The 19,590-nt window shown below is 40.7% G+C and overlaps 1 protein-coding gene across 1 annotated transcript in view; it reads left to right on the top strand.

Moving 5' to 3' along the window:
* The first annotated feature begins 614 nt into the window (after positions 1–614).
* Positions 615–19,590, top strand: part of nr6a1a (nuclear receptor subfamily 6, group A, member 1a) — a 79,193-nt gene continuing 60,217 nt past the window's right edge. Inside the window, exons 1-2 of the mRNA XM_018669643.2 lie at positions 615–932; positions 16,550–16,597. Of these exons, the coding sequence (XP_018525159.1) occupies positions 866–932; positions 16,550–16,597 (115 nt within the window). The 5' untranslated portion in view covers positions 615–865. The remainder of the gene's footprint in view (positions 933–16,549; positions 16,598–19,590) is intronic.

The raw sequence follows: 19,590 nt of genomic DNA on the forward strand, positions 1-19,590 counted from the left end.
GAGACTACACTTCCCACAAAGCCTGCAGCTGAAGTTGCGTAATCTCTGTTGTGTGTTTGCGCTGCCTTCTTGTCATGTGGGAAAAACTAAAGTTCATAATGTCAGACGACCAGAACATGATTAATTAACAGAAAATGATTTAATTAATGATTCAGATTGAAAATATTTCATCTCTTCTTTTTGCAGACTCAGATTCAGACAGTGTGACGGAGTGTCGTCCTGAGCTGAGTTACACACAGCAGTATTTGTAGGCCCGGGCTACACCTCTAACAAAAAACTCAATCATCGCATCCTACAGAGTGTTCCCTCTCCAGACAATACAATGCTGTCAATTCTAATTATTCACTGACAGATATTAGTTTTTTGTAAGAGCTGAGATTATTCTGGTTTTGGTCTTTGTAGTAAGCCTACTGAACATAGGCTTCTATAATGATTCAGGTAAATATATTATAAGTATTTGTAAGAAAAAAACGTTGTCATTTCTTCTTTCAAAAGTTAAAGTTTTTTGCTTTAACATTTGTCTTAGTCAGGTCCGCAGTCGGATTTCCAATTTGATTTAAGAGCCACTGTCCTCCAACCGTCCTCACAGGCCCTGAACGCACCACCCTTGGGGGTGTGGATCCAGTTACTCCCCGCTGACTAGAAGCAGGCCAAAGCATGGGACGACGGTCGGAGCAGTGAAGCAGCCAGGCTGAGGACGGGGACAAAGCAGCGCCAGCTCGGTTCACTTCAGACTGCACTAACGCCATCAGCATCAGTGTAATCTCATTATCATCATCATCAGCAGCAGCAGCAACAGCGTGCAGGTTCTTCGTGGTGGTGAGAGGCGACGCCAGGCTGACTCAGGATCAGCCCATGCCGGAGGATGGAGATAGAGAAGAGGACGAATGGGTTTGACTACCCGGAGAGAAATAACGCCAAGTCCGTTAACGGTAGGCGCGCGTGCACACACACACACACACACACACACACACACACACACACACACACACACACACACACACATATCTACTGTATAAAACTCTGGAGCGTATATATCCAGGTCTGTGTGAGCAGCCCGCTCTCTCTGCTCCTCCTCAGACCTGGTCATACCTGCTGAGGTTTTACACAATAAAGAAAAACGTTGTGTGAAGGCAGGTTTTCAGCCTGTAGTCACCTCTGTCTGCTGACAGCAAGTTGAGGCTGTTGTTGGACTGAAACTCCCGCAAGTCGGGAGAGACTGACTGTCTGTCAGAACTGTGGCAGAGTTCGGTTTGTTGGGATTGTTTGCTGTGTTGGATGAGTGGACATGATCCGGTTTGTGAGTATCGTTGTTGTGTTTGCTTCCTGAGCTGTGTGTGTGTGTGTGTGTGTGTGTGTGTGTGTGATATCTGGAGCTCACTGGGAACAGGGGTCGGAATGTTTTTATTTGGAGGTGGTCAGTCAGGCTCGGAGAGATCGTAAAAGGTGAACTTTTGAACTTGGAGAACGCCCTGAAGCCATTAGCTGCTCAGTCCCCAAAATCCGGTCCTAGCCGAGCTGCGCAGGACGGAGAGGATGGAGTGAAGGCGAGAGGAAGGAAAAAGCGATAAAAAGACATTTCATCTTTATCTCCGCTGCAACCCGTTCACATGGGAATGACTGGGCTGTTTAGACCGAGCCCCCCTCCCCAGTTTATTATTTCATCATAGGGCCCATGTTGATCAGGTCCAGGCCCAAACTCAGCCCCGCAGGATCTTAGATCAGGCTCTGTCCTGGCGCCAGTCCTGGATCTTGCCCCCACGCGGGTGATTGAAGATTTATTGACATTTCCGAGAATGAAATTCCTTTAACTCTAGCTGAGCACACTCACCCTGAGCTCTGACACTGGAATAGACTGTGTGTACTGGTGTGTATGTGTGTGACAGTTGTAAATGAGCTGCGTTAGAAAAGCAGGGGGCTCCTGGAAGATCTGATGGATCTCTGTCCAAAAAGTTTTCTTGTTCTGTGCTCGCGGTGTTTGCACAGAGCATTTTAACAGATACGAAAAACTAATGATAAAAAAAACTCACTTCAGTAAACAGATTAGAAAAGATTAAAAACTTTTCAGAAATTAAACCAAAATAAGGGCACACGTCGATGCAGATGAGTTGATTAGTCATTCAGAGTAAATTAATCACCGTCAATTTTGATCATTACATCAGATTTATTTACATGTCATACAAGTCTTTTATCAAGCACAGAAGTGAATATGAGGTTTTGACCGTTGGTTGAACACGCGGACACATCTGAAGACATCACCATCCGGTTTTATTCTAACAAGCTTTTTTCACCTTTAAACTGTTTTCTGATATTTAACAGACACAATCAACCAACTGAAACAACAATGAACGGATTCATCTCAAATGAAACCAGTTGTTAGTCGCAGCCATACGAACCTTAAAACCAATAAGGATTTAATGAAATGAACTCTATTATTTATTCACTTTTTCTTTGATTGTAAAATATTTAAAAAAAAATGTTAAACAAATTCCTAAATAACAAAATGAATATAAATGAACATGAACACAAACACAGAGACATGAAGGAATATACCAAAGGAGGCTGAAAATATATATAATAAGATTTGATCAGCTCTTAATTAGGCTTTCATTTTGAAATAATCAATAAAAAAAAAAATTCAATTTTTCTTATTTCTGTGAGACTGATAAAACTAAGAACATTTGAGCAGTTTTCACATGGTGTAGAACGTAGTTCCTCTACCACAGTCATGTATTTGTCATCATTATACAGAAGAATAATTCTGGCTGAGGAAGGCCTTTGTAGATAACACAGAACTGAAATGAGAAGTCTGTTCATTGATTAGTAGAACAACAAAATATTGGACAAATATTTTGATAGGTGATTAATCAATGATTTTTCAAGCAAAAATGTCAAACACTCTCTAGTTCTAGCTGTTCAGTTAGGATTTCCACCGTCTTTGTTTCGTGTGGTAGTAAAGTGCAAACTTGTGGATCTTCATTTTGGTTTTGGATTTTTTGGTTGGAAAAAACCGACTGACCACGGGCTCTGAGAAACGGTGATAAACATTTTTCCACTGTGTTACATAGAAACAAAGCAGCCAAAGCCTCCTTACAGCTTTTGATGACATAACCACATTTGAAGAACAAACTCAATTTCCATTGATTTTTGAATTGACGTGGAATTTGGTTTTCCCCCCTCTCTCTCTCTGCTCAGTGAAGTATGCTTGTTTTAATGTAATTGAAGTCATTGCAAGAAGAAGGAGTAGGAAGAGGGAGGAAGACAGGTTGGGTGGAGGGGTTAAGCATTTGTGTGGATCCATGTTTGGGCCTTGGGGGGGTTTGCAGGCTGGCATGGTGGGACTGAAAGAAAGTGCCTCGTCAGCCCCTGTTCTGGCCTGGGCGGGGGTCTGCCCTGTCCCTCAGGGCAGGGTGAAGAGGATGGCTGACAGTGGGTGGGGCAGGGACAGGATGCGAAACCCCCCAGTGTGACGCTTGAATGATAAGCCAGGAGGAGTACAGTAGAGGAGGAGGGGCTGCTACTGCTGTGGTGGTGGTGAGTGGAGGAGGAGGGGGGTGGGGGCCACGCAAGCAGATGTGATCCATCATGTCATGTTTTCTTCTTCTTCTTAACTCGACTGCCTCTGCTATCAGAAGATCTGTGTCAACAGTGACAAGAGCTGCACCTCACACACACACGCACACACACACACACACACACACACAATAAATGAAGGTATTTTAAATAGTTGGAGCAGATCTCTAATGTAACAATTTTACTGATATTAATGAGAATAAGTGGACAGATCTGGCTGCTTTGTTAATCCCAAACACACCTCAGACTTAAATAGAATAATGATAGGTGAGGAACCTTTTTTATATGAAAAAACAAATGAAAGGAATATTTAAATATTTTCCATTTAATATTCTCAGAATATTTCCAGAGTACTGAGTTAATCTCAATAACAATTCATCTTCTGGTTATTCCTTCCATTAATTGGTTAATCATTTGGTCTGTGAAAAGTCCAAAAATAGTGAAAAAAATGTCCACTACAGTTTCTGAAAGCTCAAGATAGTGTCTCTAAATGTCTTGTATCCAACCAACAGCCAGAAACTCCAAAATATTCAATCTGTAATCAGAGAGAAGCAGGAAATCCTCACAGAGTTATTGACATGTTTGTTTTAAAAATACCTGAAACTGTAATCAAAGTAGTTGCTAATTAACTTCAAGCCAACCCAGTCTGTTAAGTGACTAAAAGTTGCAGCTTTACAACAAATTAGTGGTGAAATAAAGTTAGATCTTAATAATGCTGATTTAATTCTGATTTCAAGGTAATTTAAGTAATAGTTGTAGTAGTTGTAGTTTTAGTTGGTATTTTGATTCCTGTTTGAACTTGTTTTTTAAATGTGTGTTTTCAAGCCTGAAGGTGTTTAAATCTTTGTCCAGAAATGAGGGAAATCCAGCAGAGGTCAGATAATCAATGACATGTCTCTGTGGGTGCTCTGTCAGGGCCTGAATCCAAGTTATTTAGTTCAATATTAAATTAGTTAAAATGACCCTTTTCTGAGAGAAATTTGCCATCAGTCGCTATACATCAGATACTGAGATGAAACAAAATAAATTGTAGACTGAAGGATTTTAACTCGGTGTTTCACGAGTTGTAAATGTTATCAAACAGAAAATTTTAAGACATTCCACCCCATGCTCATTAGCATTTCAAACAAATCTCCACAGCAGATGCTTTTTAAGACTTGATATGGATGAATGATGGGATTTTAAAGTGTGTGGAAATCTAGAAGAAGAGGCTTGATAATTTGACCCTGGCATTTACTGGATTTCTGTATTTTGTGAACAAATTAAAAAAACAGGCCTAGCTGATTATTATAGGCTGTACAGTTTATCCAGGTTTTATAAAAAGCAGGACACAATAATATATGAACACAATGACATATTGCTTTAGTTTTTCTTCCCACAGAAAATAAAACAGACTTTGATTTGAAAAAGAGAGAAGTAGCTTGATTGATAAACTATTGCTAATTTTAAGTTATTTCAGATTTTAACTACTTTTTTAAAAATCAGATTTTAAATACTTTTACACATTTTTTAATAATATTTAAGAAATCAATATGTTAAATGTAGCTAATAATGAAATATTAACAAAAAAAAAACATTTTAAGAAGAAATTCAAGATGTTGGTGCATTTAGAAGACTATTTTTTATTTTGAGTTTTTAAAACCACCTTGCTATTTGGAGGTATGTTCATTTTCTAACAGTCTACTGTTATAATGAATTATACATCTCTTTAAAGGAGGATGGTTTTACTCCTGTAAACATAAAAAAATCAGTTAATTTTCTACATTAATTTCTTAATTATTTTAGCATTTTTTGGTGGTTAATGTTGCCCATTCTATTTTATAGACATTAGCCACAGTGACAGTTCAAGAACAGACATTGTTTTGGCTGAAACACATTTTTTTCTGTCACAGTCACGTTTTGTAAGGAGTCTTGGAGTTCTGTCATAGATGTTTTTTGTTTCCTTGTGTCTTTACAAATTTAATATCCACAAATGAAAACTTAACAACAAACAAAAACATGTTTACTTAGTAACAGATTTGTAATTTAGGTGACAAAATAACTTTGGTTTATTAACCAACTCTGTTTCAGATGTTCATCTTTGATTTCATGCAGTCACACATGAGCTCTGCTATTTTTTTTTTTTTTGAAAAGTCGATTTTTAACACACACACACACACACACACACACACACACAACATGATGTGTAGAACTTTAAACATTTTCTTCAGGAAGCATTTGAAGACAGAGAATATAATGTGTGAATAGAGGATGATTGTAAGGTGAGGACTGTGTATGAAGACTGAGGCCAGCGTTCCTGAGCAAGGTCCTCATCTTGAGGTATGAGTGTCCTTCATCCTGATGCTGCTGTTTCCAGGCAATAAACATGGATGTGGTCACAACGAAGATTATCAGATAGTGAGGCAACAGTAATGACAGCAGCAACACAACACAACACCTGACACATGATCCTGTTCTGTTCTCAGTCAAGCAGTTAAAATTTGATGACAACTGAGATATGAGGAAAATCAACTGAAAACACCTTTTCTGCATCTAATGGAAAATCCACCAGTCATCAATGCAAAACTATTGCAACTTGATATGATTGGATTTTTAATTCGGATTACACACTAATCATTTAATGACACGTGTATCATTATAAAGATTTGAATCAAAATGAAGAAATGGGACAAACTGAGAGGACATCCTCCAAATGTACCTAAACAATGGTTATAATGTTTGAACTGTGAACAAGGTGAAAAGTTTGTGTGAATTAAAAAAGGGTGATTAGGTGATTTGACAGATGTTAAAATATTTTATGAAAAACCACTAATTTTCCCCATTTCCCCCATCATTTAGTGTTAGAACTCCCACTAATGATTGTAATATTATAATGTATTGTTGAGAAAAATACTCAGTCACAGTCTGACTAATTGAGTAGTACTTGGTTCTTAGAAACAGCAATAAAATCCCATTAATATATAGTTCATGGAGGGATGGAGAGAGAAAAATGAACTAATAAAGATTTAGTAAAAGAATGGAACTATGAAGGTCAAAAAGCTGAGTGTGGATAGAAATATAGACTGGATAGATACATTTAAAGGTGACAGTGTGAACTCTGTAATTTCTCATTTAGTTTTTGTGACTTTTGATACTTGTGTTAGTGCTCACCAAGCTGTTCTCGTTTTCCATGGGTGCGTGGGGTGGGGTGGGGGTGGGGGGCAGGGAGCGCTATGGGAACGGTGACCAGGGTCAATGGGATGTTGCTCTTGAAGCATTAATGGTTTGCTCTCTGCTGACCTCCACATAACCCAGGAAAGTATTTACAGCCTCCACTTGATCCATGAGCTACAAGCCAGGGTGGCAGTGAGGCTGCTCTCTGAGATGTTTGCTAGCTCAATCCTGGCAAAACTGTAGTCTCCAACAGCTGCTAATTAGCTGCAGGAGAGGATGGGGGAGGAAGCAGCTCGCTGCCATAAACCATATTTTGAGGGGAGATGTATTATAGTAAGTATAGGGAACAGTTGGTACAGTGACGCTGCTGAGTTGCAGACCATGCTTTTGTCAGGCATCTGTGATATTCAACACGTAGCCTAGCCAGAGGTCATAAATGTCTTCAATTTGAGTTTGAATTTGGGTGGAGGATGAGTTTACAGGCAGCTGTAAAACACTGAACTTGGTATGTAGAGTAGGGATGGCTTTCCTGTGACACTGCAGGGCTGGAGGATGCAGTTGTTGGGGGGTTATAAAAGAGCAGCTGAGCAGTTTCAGTTCAAAAACACTATTTCCATTTTAGAGGGGAGAACAGGGTCTCATGTTAGTAGTTATAACAGTTAGGTGTCACTTTACTTGGATATTTGAATTAGAGAAGAAGCTCACAGTTGATTTGTCTGAAAAGAAGGTGCCAGTGTCTGGACACAGAGCTCCCTCCACGCCGAGAAGATAGGACACTGTTGGATATGATTGGTTGTTGAAGCAGGGTCCTTCCATCCTCACTGGTCACTTCACAGTCAACAGAAAAGACACATAGAGCTGTGCATATTGACTCTTTTAACAGGTATCTGCTAAACAGTTACTGATCTCATTACCTTAACACACAGACACACAGTTAGGAACAAATATTTGCTGGTTGCTCACTTGAGTTCAAGTTTTAAACTGCAGTACACCTCAGCTGTGTAAGGACTAAAGTGTACGAGGTCTGCATCAACAAATCTTTCCATTATCTATTCACATGTACCTGTCAATATTTTTCCAGTTTGTCGATAAATTTTGTCTGTTACATTTCCCAAGAGCCCCAGCTGACATGGTCATATATCAACAGTCCAAACCCCCAAAATATCCAGTTTACTGTGGTTTGAAATGTATATATTTAGGACTTAAATGACAACACTGATTATTAATTTTCTGACTGATTAACTGACTAACTGTACAAATACACAGATTGAGTGTAGTGTAGGTTTGACAACTTTCAGACCAAGTGGCTCAGTTTTTAAGGACATAGAATTCTAATCCTTTCGATTCATTTATCGATTTTTTAAAGAACAGTTTGTTTGGTGGAGTAAAAATCTGTTAGAAATGTCTGTTTTTATTTCTCTCAGAACAGTAACAGAACAAATATCAACTGTTTCATGTAACATAGATTCTAACTTGACAATCAAGAATCTAGTGTCTCTTAATGAATTCATTTATAACAGAATCCTTAATCCTGTCCTCACTTATTTTCCTCTTTGCTGAGAGGGAAACAGTGTTTGCTCCTCTCTGAGAGCTGAGCTGCAGCTGCAGAAACTGCAGGAGTAAAAATGACAAAGTGAAAATGTTATTTTTGCTTTATCATTCAGTGAATATGAGTTAAATAAACTGATCATGTTTTGCATGCACAATGCACTCAAATGTTACCTGAAGACGAGCTCAGTGTTGCACTGCTACACGTTACAGAATATGGAGAGAACATGAATGAAATTCTTGATAAGATATTTGTATTTTACCAATTTAAGTCATCCAAATAGAGCTGATCATCGGAACTATCCCTAGATTCAAACCTCAGTAAGAAGTGAGATACAGCTGAATGTCAGGCAGATGCCTCTGATTTGCTCTTTTTTTTTTTTTTTTTGGTTTGTTTTGTAAGATGATGATTATCAGATGGCTGCTACAGGTCTGAGTTTGCACAGTGCAGTACGTTCGCTGGCTCTGGAAGGTAGTAAAACTCTGACCCCTGGTATGATGAAAGGGAAGTTGCTCCTTTGAGCGTGTCAAGCAGCGGTGACAGAGTCCCCGCCCATCTGACCACAGCATGACCCTCTGCCCGGCCTCCCGCCAGGATTAGCACAGATGAAGACATACATTCATTTGCTTAACATAACATACACTGATGACTGTACTATCAAAAAGTCTCTGCAGCTATAAAAGGCCTTCACTTCTTCACTACTATTTGATCTGATGAGCATTGTGGCCAATGTTGTGTAAATAGAAAGAAGGCTGAACTATAAATCTGTAAAAATCTCTAAACTGTTTTAAACATGTTTAAACATTCAATATTTTTGGAATCTGTGAAAGAGTACTTAAACATTATGGAAAATACACCTTTTTTTTTCTTTTTGAGAGTATGATGAGAAGATCTATGTATCAGTCTCATGTCTGTGTGTTAGGTACACAGCTGGAGTCAGGATGTAGTTTGCTGCCTCAGCAGTCTGGTGAAAAAAATACAACCACTGACAGTTTGCTTGTTTGCTTTGTACACTAACAGAAAACAATTATTTGTGTTTTAGCATGAATTAATTGTTGAAACTACTTCTTAGTGAAAAGCAGTTCATCCATTCTCCCAGTATCTCTGTGCAGTTACAGTGTGTAGGTCTAGCAGAGGTAACTGTTTTGGTCTTGGTTGCTGTACCAAACCTCAGAGCATGCTCTGTGAACTTGAGTGGCACTGGGAGCAGCACCACGGGACCATACACTTTGTCAGCCAGGAGCAGCGGGGAGGACAGAGTAGACATTGTGCTGTGCTGTGTTACACAGCAAGGTCAAGGGTCAGGTGTAGAGGTCAAAGGGATGACTGCCAAGCAGCTTGTGAAGCCAACACATGAGTTCCTTCACAATCTGTCATATGTAATATCCACCATGGAGCACTGAGGGGCTCTGACCCTGAAGACAGACTGCTAATCAGGACCCAGACTGTTTGTCATGTTGAAGATGGAGCACCTACAACTGTTGCTGAATGGTTGTAAGTAGGCTCCAGTATTTGATTTACCTGTGGGGCCAGGTATAAGGTGGCAGCCCTCTCAGACTGAGCAGGCCAATCACACCCACTGGAGGCAACACTGGCCCCGTAAAGCAACAATAACAATTTGTCAGCAGAAGCTAGAGAGAGTGACCGTGCAGCAGCCAGGTGGTCACATAACAGTGGCAACATCTCCCCTCTCCACTTGGTTATAACCCCATCTGCTCCTTCAAGGCTGTCTGAGACAAGCATACTGTCATGCATGGGTGTCTCTGCGGGGGGGTTCGAGTGGTGCCCAAGGGGTAAAGCAGCCCTCTCTGCTCTGACCTCTCAGCCTGCACAGGATTCATTCTGTCCTGCTGCAGAGTGAACAATGATCTATCTGTGGCTGCTGCTTCCTCTCATCCATCTTACACTTGGGAGGGGTGATTGATTGATTGATTGATTGATTGACTGATTGAGCAGAGAGCTGACATCACTCAACCCACAACTGTATTGTGTAGGTGTAATCTCACAAACTGTTGCTGGTCTGTGCTGTCCTCATTGCAGCTGTTACGCTGGAGCAAGGAATTTATTGACAGAGTATGAGAGTTGTGTTTTTGTCTCTTGTGGGATCACAGTCACTAATGGAGCTCAGCACTGCGACACCTTGACCCTTTTCTTTTGATGAAGAATAAAACTTCTATTCAGCTTTAGTGCCCAGTATGAAATCCATTAGGCTGCCAACTGGAAATGTAGAGACTGTTATAAAATGGCTATAGGTCACAATAGAGCAGAAACAAAGTTAAAGTGTGTCAATATAAATCCCAAAAATCAAAGTTTACATTAAAGTAATGGTGGGTGAGTAAGAGACTAAAATACAACAGTATTGGAATTAGATATTTAAAGGGCTAGTTCAATCAAATGGGGAACTGGGGTTACTCTGGCATCTATATTCAACCTCTGTCTGTGTCGTCACGTGCCCTCCCTGTCCAGTGTGACAGTGTGATGGATGGTGGCTGTGTGGGTTGTAGTGCAGAGATAAAAGTAAGGCTGGCCCTGAGCCAGGCTGGCAGGTAGAGGCCAGCTCACTCAGATAACAGGCTGGTGTTGCCCTCCACTGGCCATGCGGAACCCCAGCCATCTGGGACAGAAGAGCAGGGACAGTGATGGACTGAGATACAGGCTGTGTGTGTGTGTGTGTGTGTAAGAGACAGATTCCTGGGGAGTGCCTCTGGTTGACGACTTCAGTGGGATGGTGACATTCAATATCTGCTGCATGTAAATCTTAGTTGAAGCCTCTACATTGTGGCCTCATGCACAAGTAAGTATGGCCATATGGTGCTCTCTAGTGAGGGATGTGGTTTCTGTTGTATTGCAATATGCATTACAGTGTCAAGTGTGGGCCACAGCAAAGAGTGCAACATCAACTGGAACTAGGTTTGTTTGACCTACACTGTAGTAGAAAAGTATCTTTGTTACTGGAGGTTATTGTAAGTGTTTTCACATAGATCCACCTGCTCACCATCATTACTCACAATCCCTGTTTACTTCTGTATTGTCAGCTTCCTGGAGCCACCTATATGCTTCAATTTGTTTTCCCTTCCTGCCTCCATTATTTTTATGATTGCATGATCTGCTGATTGTTTCTATGATTATTAGTTTTTCCAACACTTAAGGTGACATCATCATCACATCGTCAACACTTCAAAGCCTATTAAATACAAAAAATAAAATATTCAGTTATATATTGAGTGTTATTGTGAATATTTGCTGTTTGTAAATGTGAGGATCTGATGATTTGTAGTTTGTATAGTAATAGTTAATAGTGAGATGAATGATGGCTAAATTCCAGTATCAGTTTCAGGCTCCTGGTATCATACATGCTGACTCACTGGGACACTTGAATAGAGCAGAGCCATTGTTAATGTTATTCATAACCTCTGTTTTCCCTAATATGACAAATCAAATGTCTGCTGTGAAAAGAGCTTATTGCAAGTGGAATATGTTTTTTAGACAAAACAAGGAATTTGATAATGTTATGTAGAGCAATGAAAATGACTGATAGATATTTTTCCACATTTTACAGATTAAAATATTGATCAATTAAACAAGAACAAAATCACAACATATTAACATATTGAAAAAGTTTGATTTGTCTGACCATCTGTCCAAAACTCTGACATATTCAGTTTACTTTCATATATAACAAAGAAAAGCTGGAACAGAGTGTTTGGTTTACTTGCTTGGAAACTGACTCATGGTTAAAACAAAACAGTTGCTAATTATTTTTCTGTCCATCTATGTCTTGATTAATTGACTCATTGTTTCAGCTCTAGACCCGAGGCATATGTTCAGTGTGACGCAGTGCTATAGAGGACCTGCAGCCAATGATATTTCTGTTGTTTAGCTGTGGTGGCTGCTGATGGTTGGTTCCACAGGCAGTGATTATACGGTCATATGAACCAGAGCTACAAGGTGAACGCCTCAGAGATCAGAACGTGCTTGAATCAGTGCTTAAATCACCACATGAGGTGAAAAGAGATTCATGTCTGTATTGACATACTTAGACTTTCAAATGTCATTTTCCGTTTGGTCTAGTTGTAAGCGCTCTGGCTTGCAGTGATGGAGGGCTAATACACTACTTACCAAGTTGTGGCAAATGCCATATTCAGCATGCATAGCATGTCTCCATCCACAAGGAGGGAGATGAGGGGACAAGAGGTGGTATGTTATTTTGATGGGGAGCTGATTGCGCTGGAGGTTGCAGAGGTTTTAGAGGTGAAAGGTTAAAGATGCAGCCTTTCTTTGTCAACACACAATAGGCCACAGCGGAGCAGGCTCCGGCTGTATTGGTTGCTGCTAAAAGCCTTCCCAGCCTCGAGCTATAATGGTCAATAAGCTGTCATGAGGATTAGCAACAGAGACCACACACTGGAGAGCTCCATTCTTCTCTGCCACTGGTCCAGAATCAGTGAACACTACTACAGCCTTGGAGCATGGACTGAAACAAGGCTTAATCCCTGCTGTTAGGATCTGACCAGAATGCATTAGACAGAAAATTGGAAAATGATGTATAGGAGGACTGATTGACCAATATCCTGACAGAATGTCCTTGTACAGGCAGTGGCCTCTTATTAAAAGAACTCTTACAGCATTAGATCGACCTTTGTCCAAAGCATGTGTTTTAGATTTGAAAATATGTTTTTCTGACTTCCAGTAAACATTTCTGATATTAACGCTACAGCAGCATCATCGTCTTTTATTACAACAAAACACCAAGTTATATCTGACAGAAGCAGACATGATGTTGACTGTGATTTATATAATTTATATCAAGCCCTTACAAATTATTTTCATACCATATGGAAACAAATGGAATATGGTTACTGGGGGAAAAAAATAAATATTTTCTCATTTGCCTCTAGTGGTATTTTTCCAGTTTTTGAGATATCAGTTTTCCACACCAGTATAATGGAGGTGAATGTGATTTTGTTTGTTAAGCTCACAGAACACAGTTTCATTGGTAGTGAGTGGTTCCACAGTAAACTGTGGATTATCCAGACTAACAAGAGCACTGCTGCTGGAAAGTCACGTTGCTGTTGAATGTTTTTAAATGTTATTTTTATCAGCCACACAAGCTCGAATCATGGCAGTGCCAGTCAGCCCACCTCTTTGCCTCAGACTTCAGCTGTACTCTTTGTTAGGAGCTAATTAGCAAAGTTAGATGCATGCTAAAATGCTAAACTAAGATGGTGAACATGGTAAACCTAAAAGTGGTAAAGTCTATTTTCACGTCTCTGAGTGCTACTGAAATGTGGGTAACCTATTATACATTACCATATTGTTCCTGAATGCATCATATGTAGACAAACAGAATCGGAGCTACTGCTGCTACTCCGTTAAGCTTGTTTATGAAAGTGAAACTCCATTCACTCCCATGTCTCAAATATGGGACAAGTAAAAGTGCAGCTATCTGTATGGCTGGATCCTTTAAAAAGCTGCACCATACTTTGAAATCTGGTTAGAAGTAGTTGAAAGTCAATTAGTTTAAAAACATACAATAGTGATAAAATGAATACAAATATACAATTGTTGAGTAACCTCAGTTTTTATTTTAGCTCCATATCAGCCACACTGAAAGAAGACTGAAGACATTATTCCTAAATATATCTGTTCACTGTTACATCTCAGAGTGTCCGTATCAGTGAGGCGGGGTGGCTCACAGACACACAGACACGATGCTTGACTGCATGATGTTTGTGTGTTATATGTCAATATAAGTGTGCGTCTGGTCAGGGAGGGTGAGGCACGTGTGAGTTAGAACAGAGCTTGTGTGTTGGCGTATGCTCCAGGGAAAACATATGCTGGTGTTGACTGTGGAGCACAAGTGGAGGTGGGTGGGCGGGGGGGGCAGCTGGCGTGTGGCGGGTCTACAGCTGTTGATAGCAGGGTGATACTCTGACACAGATAGGGGGATCTGACGCACTGACAGCCCATACTCTGCACTTTTCTGGGTGTGAGTGATGGAGCTCGCCGGGCACCGTGTAAGTGAGAAGTGGACGCTGTGTCTCCAGACAGCAGCTGCACAGATGGTCAGGCTGCTGCTGGAGATGAGACGGGGAAAAGTGGGTATGAAATAAAGCTCAGACAACAAGAGGGTAATCAATCTGCAGCAAACAGATTGTTATGGGCTAATGGTTAGACCCGTATGGCAGTCAGATGATACATCAGGCTCTGTATTAAAAATCAGTCCTGTCAGTGTGGTCCACATCTCCAGTCTATGATGCAGTTTGAATGATCCTGGATGGACTGTACAATTAATTAACATTACACAGATTGTCTATGCAACACATTATTTGACAGTCTGCACTTGTACTAGTGCTCTGTTTTTTGACATGGTAATTGTCATATTTAAGAGTTTCAGAAGTGTGTTTGTTTTCCAAAAAAAAAAAAAAGGTGAGAGAGAGAGAGAAAGAAAAGAAGATTGATAGAACTGAAAGATTGAACCTGTATTGTCTGTTAATGTGACTGTTGGTACACCAAACCATCTTCCCTGACCTCCTGTTTCGTGCTGGAACAACAAAATGTTGCTTCTTAGTGACACCAGTCATTATTCACATGGCCACAAAAGTTTGCTTTTGTGGCCAACTTTTTCCTCTTGATCCTTCATCTCTGGACAGACAGACAGACAGACACAGCCAAAAGCCTGTCAGAGGCCTAAAAATGGGCTTAAAAATGAAAAAAGCTCTTTAGATAAATCAGTTGCAGAAACTCCTCAATCCCCAGTAGATCTGTGTTAGGTCATGAAAAGCTGAACAAACTGAAGGAAGAGGAGATCTTCACACAAACTCTCTGTAATGTCCTCCTAATTCAGCCCAGTCTCCCTGACACCTTCATCAGGAATCAGTGATGAGAAGTCATCGGTTAGAAACATTTTTAGAAGTTGTATATTAGCTTGCATCATCCAGGAATCAGACCATCATCTGTACCGCTGTCTGTGACTCCCTGTTGTTCCTGAGTTTTTTCATTCAGTTCAGTGTTTCTGGTGAAAACCTCACACAAACAACAAAGTGTGCACTGTGCACTGTGTAGTGAGAGATAAAACCTGTGTGAACCTCTTGGTCTTCAGCAGTACTTCACAGTACTACACAATCTGCCCTCTGTCTTTGATTTCTAATCTCTGCTAGTTTGAAGCAGTGATTAATAGAGAACATTAACACTATCACTTTATATTGCTGCTGATATCAGGTCTAAGTAATGAGGCTGAATATTGACTGAGGTATGTAATGAGAGTGAGCTGCTGCTCTCTGGCTGAACAGTCAGACTGGCAGGATCATCATTTGTCTCCAGCTGACAGATGTGATGCGTTGCTCTCAGTGGGAGTTCTCTGCTTTGGTCCATGTGTTTAGCACAGAGGGAAATAAATTCCATCTACTCTTGAAGCTGAAATTGACAGGCATCTTGTGAACCTGAATCTTCTAATGTTAAATACAGTTGAGCAGTTGTTCAGCATGTATAAGAATCCAGCTGCTATCTTTTCTCTCTGTTTTATTACTGTCACATTGTAATTTGAAATTTGAATTGTTGACCATCACAGCTTGAATATTTGTTTCTACTTTAGGCAGTAAACTGGTTCAGTACTCCCCAGTGCTGACATGTTAGACTTCTGTCCAGAGTACTGCCCTTTCTCAGTGAATGTAGGGACGCATGGTGTTGTTATCCTTGGTGTTGTGGGGAAAAATAGGCCTGTTTCACATTCAAAGAAACCACAACAGAGGAGAGAAAGTTTGGCTGAAAGAGAAAATCCTCCCATCATAAATTTTCAGTAAAAAACCTGGCAGGTATCAGGGGTAAGGCTGCAACAACTAATTATTTTCATTTGCCAGTTATATTAAACCAATTAAACAAGTCGGTCACAATTTCAGAGCCCAAGGTGATGTCATCAAATATCTTGTTTTGTCTGACCTCTCTTCCAAAATCCAGAAATATTCAGTTTACCCATTTTTTTTTTTTTTTTTTTACATCAAGAAGCTTAAACAAGAGACTGTCTGGATTTTTTCTTTAAAAATTACTTTGATTATCAAAATAGTTGCTGGTTGATTTTCTGTCATCCAACTATTTGAATCATCATCAGAGACTGAAACTTCATTAGGATGTGTTTGCCTTCTGCCTGTAGTTGAAGTTGCGGATTATCGTCCAATGAAAGCTTTATTTTATTAAGACATCAACCTTCATTTTAAGGTGTGTGTATCTGCATCTTCCTCTCTCTCTGACTTACCTCTGTGTGCTGTTTTCCCTCAGGCTTTTACAGTGACCATCCATTGGAGTCTGAACAGAGGGACAGCATGGGTAAGTTCACAAATATGCATTCAGTTCTAAGATGTGAACCAAGGATACAGCTCTGTGTGCTCTGTGTATTTTCTAGCAGAGTAAATTTTAATCACCACTTCAGACACTGAGTTGTCATGTTGTTCTCACTGATGTTTCACTACATGATGGAACTACACATCTCCCTCTTAGTGTGCTGTGGTTCAGTTGTAGTTTCTGGCACTGAATCGATCAAAATCACAAGATACAGAGCTCCATCTGGTGGTTAAGAAAGGGACAGTTATTTTAATGAATGACATAATTTCCAGTCAAATCCACAAGAGGGGAGTATAAACTCAGTAATAATGGAGCAGCAGCACTCCTTTTCTCTTTAGCTTCAACTGGGATAGATGGTATGAAATTTCACCAGAAGGTGAAAATAAAATGTTTAGAATGAAATGATTGGAGGAATTACTCTGTCTCAATCAGTGGTGATATATGCTGGTCAAGTGGTCAGAGAACTTGTCTTGTAAATTAAAGTCTACTATTTTTCTGGCATCATCAGATGTTTCTCTGCATGGAGATGAAATGCAAATCTGAAATGTGAGATGTAAAAATGTCAGAAATGTGTGACTCCTGGCCCAGATGAAACTGGGAGCAAAGGGCCAGAGGTGATGCAGTGGTCCAATGTTAAGGTCCAGGTTCAGGCGAAGTTCATTTGGGACTCCCCTGGCTGCTATCGCAGCACCAGGTGGCACCATGAAGGGGTCAGAGGTTGGACACAGTTCAGAAACTGCTGACCTTGCTGTGACTCTGTGATGACCTGATTGTGTGCAGCTCTCCTCTGGTGTAGGCTTTCTCATCACTCCCTTTATAAACCTGCGAGAGGAGAAAAGGGGTGGGGGGGTCGCTAAGAAGTGGAAAGACGCCCAAGAGGAACTGTTAAGCCTGCGCAAACAGTGAATGGCCAGCATTGTTGTATGCACCAGGAGGAGGCATGGATTTATGAGGCCGAGTCTGATTAGGTTGTAAACTTGACGAGGTAGGCTCGCGGCTGCAACCACTCTCTCTCTCTGTTGTCCCTATTCTGCTCCCAGGATGCCTTGGTGCATGCACTGGGCAAGGGTTATGCTGGGGTCAAGGGGCTGAGGCAGAGCTCCTCAGGCTTGTAAATGTTCTGACAGGGGTGGGAATTCAGAGACCCCCATTCAGTGTCCAAAAAAACCCAGGTCAGGGGCCAAATAGCTGAGTTAGCAACAGCTGTTTTCAACACTAACCCTGTAGATGTAGGAGTCCTACTGTCAATTCACATGTCTCAAATGAGAAAGTTTTTTTTTTTTTTCCTTGGCCCTTCTTCTGAATCCTTTTCTCAGACTTGTAGTATGCATCGCCATCTTCATGAACCTGCAGATGGTCATTTATTGGGGACTGATTTGTGGTTCATGGTTATAAACCAATAAGAGTGTGGTGACCTGGGCACAGATGTAGCTCTGTGGGGTGGTGGTAGAATGCAGGAGTTCATAAATGCTAGAGCTGCACACTTATTCCGTAACACATCCATTTGGATTAATTATTTCTTTTCAAAGCTTTATCTTAAATTGTTGAGGGCTTTGTATTTGCTTGTGCCCTAAAAAAATTCAAATGGAGGAATAATTGAAGCAAGTCCTTTGAAGCATAATAATTCATATCCCCCAAATCTGTTTTATAACCTGGGTGGTGACATGTTTTGCCTCTTGCCTCCCTTCCATTAAGCCCCACTGCTCAGCTGACCGATGGCAGCAGAGTGGGTCGTCAGTGGGGTTATCAGGGTTCTTTGACGACTACCTCTGTTCCATGGTTAATCATTATCAGCTGGGGACACGACTTTCTCTGCTCAACTTTTTCCCTGAGTGGTTTCACTGACTGGCTCTATATGCTATTTCCATTCCAGTCCAATAAACTTTAATTATCTTTTAGGAAATGTTCATAATAGGAATGAAAATAGAAAAATAATTTCTATATATACCCAAGAATTTTTGCATTCCATGTCCAACTGGATGATGTTATCCAGTTAAAAGCCAAAACATATTTGATTTTGATTAAATGATGTTTTTAAATGAGGACTATTCAGTTTCATTGGTCATTCATTGGTTATGAAACCTTCCTCATAAATCAACACGTGCAGCCAGGCTTCCTGCTGCACTACATTATCCAGACCATAAGGGGGCAGAAGAGTCATAACAGACCTCCATGTGATGTATGCTCCCACGTGCCACCTGGACCCAGTGAACTCAACACCCATATGGAACTACTTGGCTTGAGCCCAGGACATGCCTTTCCTTTGTCCTCACATAACTGGGCTAACTTCATATGCCTCTGTCCAAAAGTCATTCAAGATCACCGGGTTTTCATTTTGATACGTGCTACACAGCAGGGCAGTACTTGACGCCGCTTCAGATCCCTCTCTTTGTTCCTTTGTGGTGTTTTTCCTTCTTTGAAATGGATTTCACTTGGGGCCTAAAGACTGTGTACAGCTCAAATGAATGTATAGTGGTATGTATGTAAGCGGATAAAGAATGAAAAGGCAGTGGCAGCCTTTTTCTTTCCCTTAATTTTTCTTGTCTTTTCCCATGGGTGCTCCAGCGTCTTGCTCTCTGAACATGGCATGAATCCGCAGAGTGTTTGGAAGCTGCTGCTGCTGACCTCTGTGCTTTCTTATCATTTTAGGCTTTTATAATTCATGATTAGCCCAGATTTGATTCACCATCCCTTTTTTCTCGCTTGATGCAACTCGCATTGGCATTAGACTTGGGGTCAGCCTGCAGAGTGTTTCCAGGTCAGGGAGAAGTGGGTCACGCTGTTCCCAGTGTCAGTGCCTATAACTTCACAGTGTGTGATGACAAAGCCCAACTCCACAGGGATAAACAAGCAGACTTTTGTGTGGCCCTGATATATGTAGAAAACAGTATCCATCCACCACATACAGGTCTCTGTAGATATACTGCTTAACTCAAAGCAACCCTGTGCTGACATTTAATTTAGTCACTCACTCATTT

This window comes from Lates calcarifer, linkage group LG13, assembly GCF_001640805.2.
Source record: "Lates calcarifer isolate ASB-BC8 linkage group LG13, TLL_Latcal_v3, whole genome shotgun sequence".
NCBI lineage: Eukaryota > Metazoa > Chordata > Actinopteri > Centropomidae > Lates > Lates calcarifer.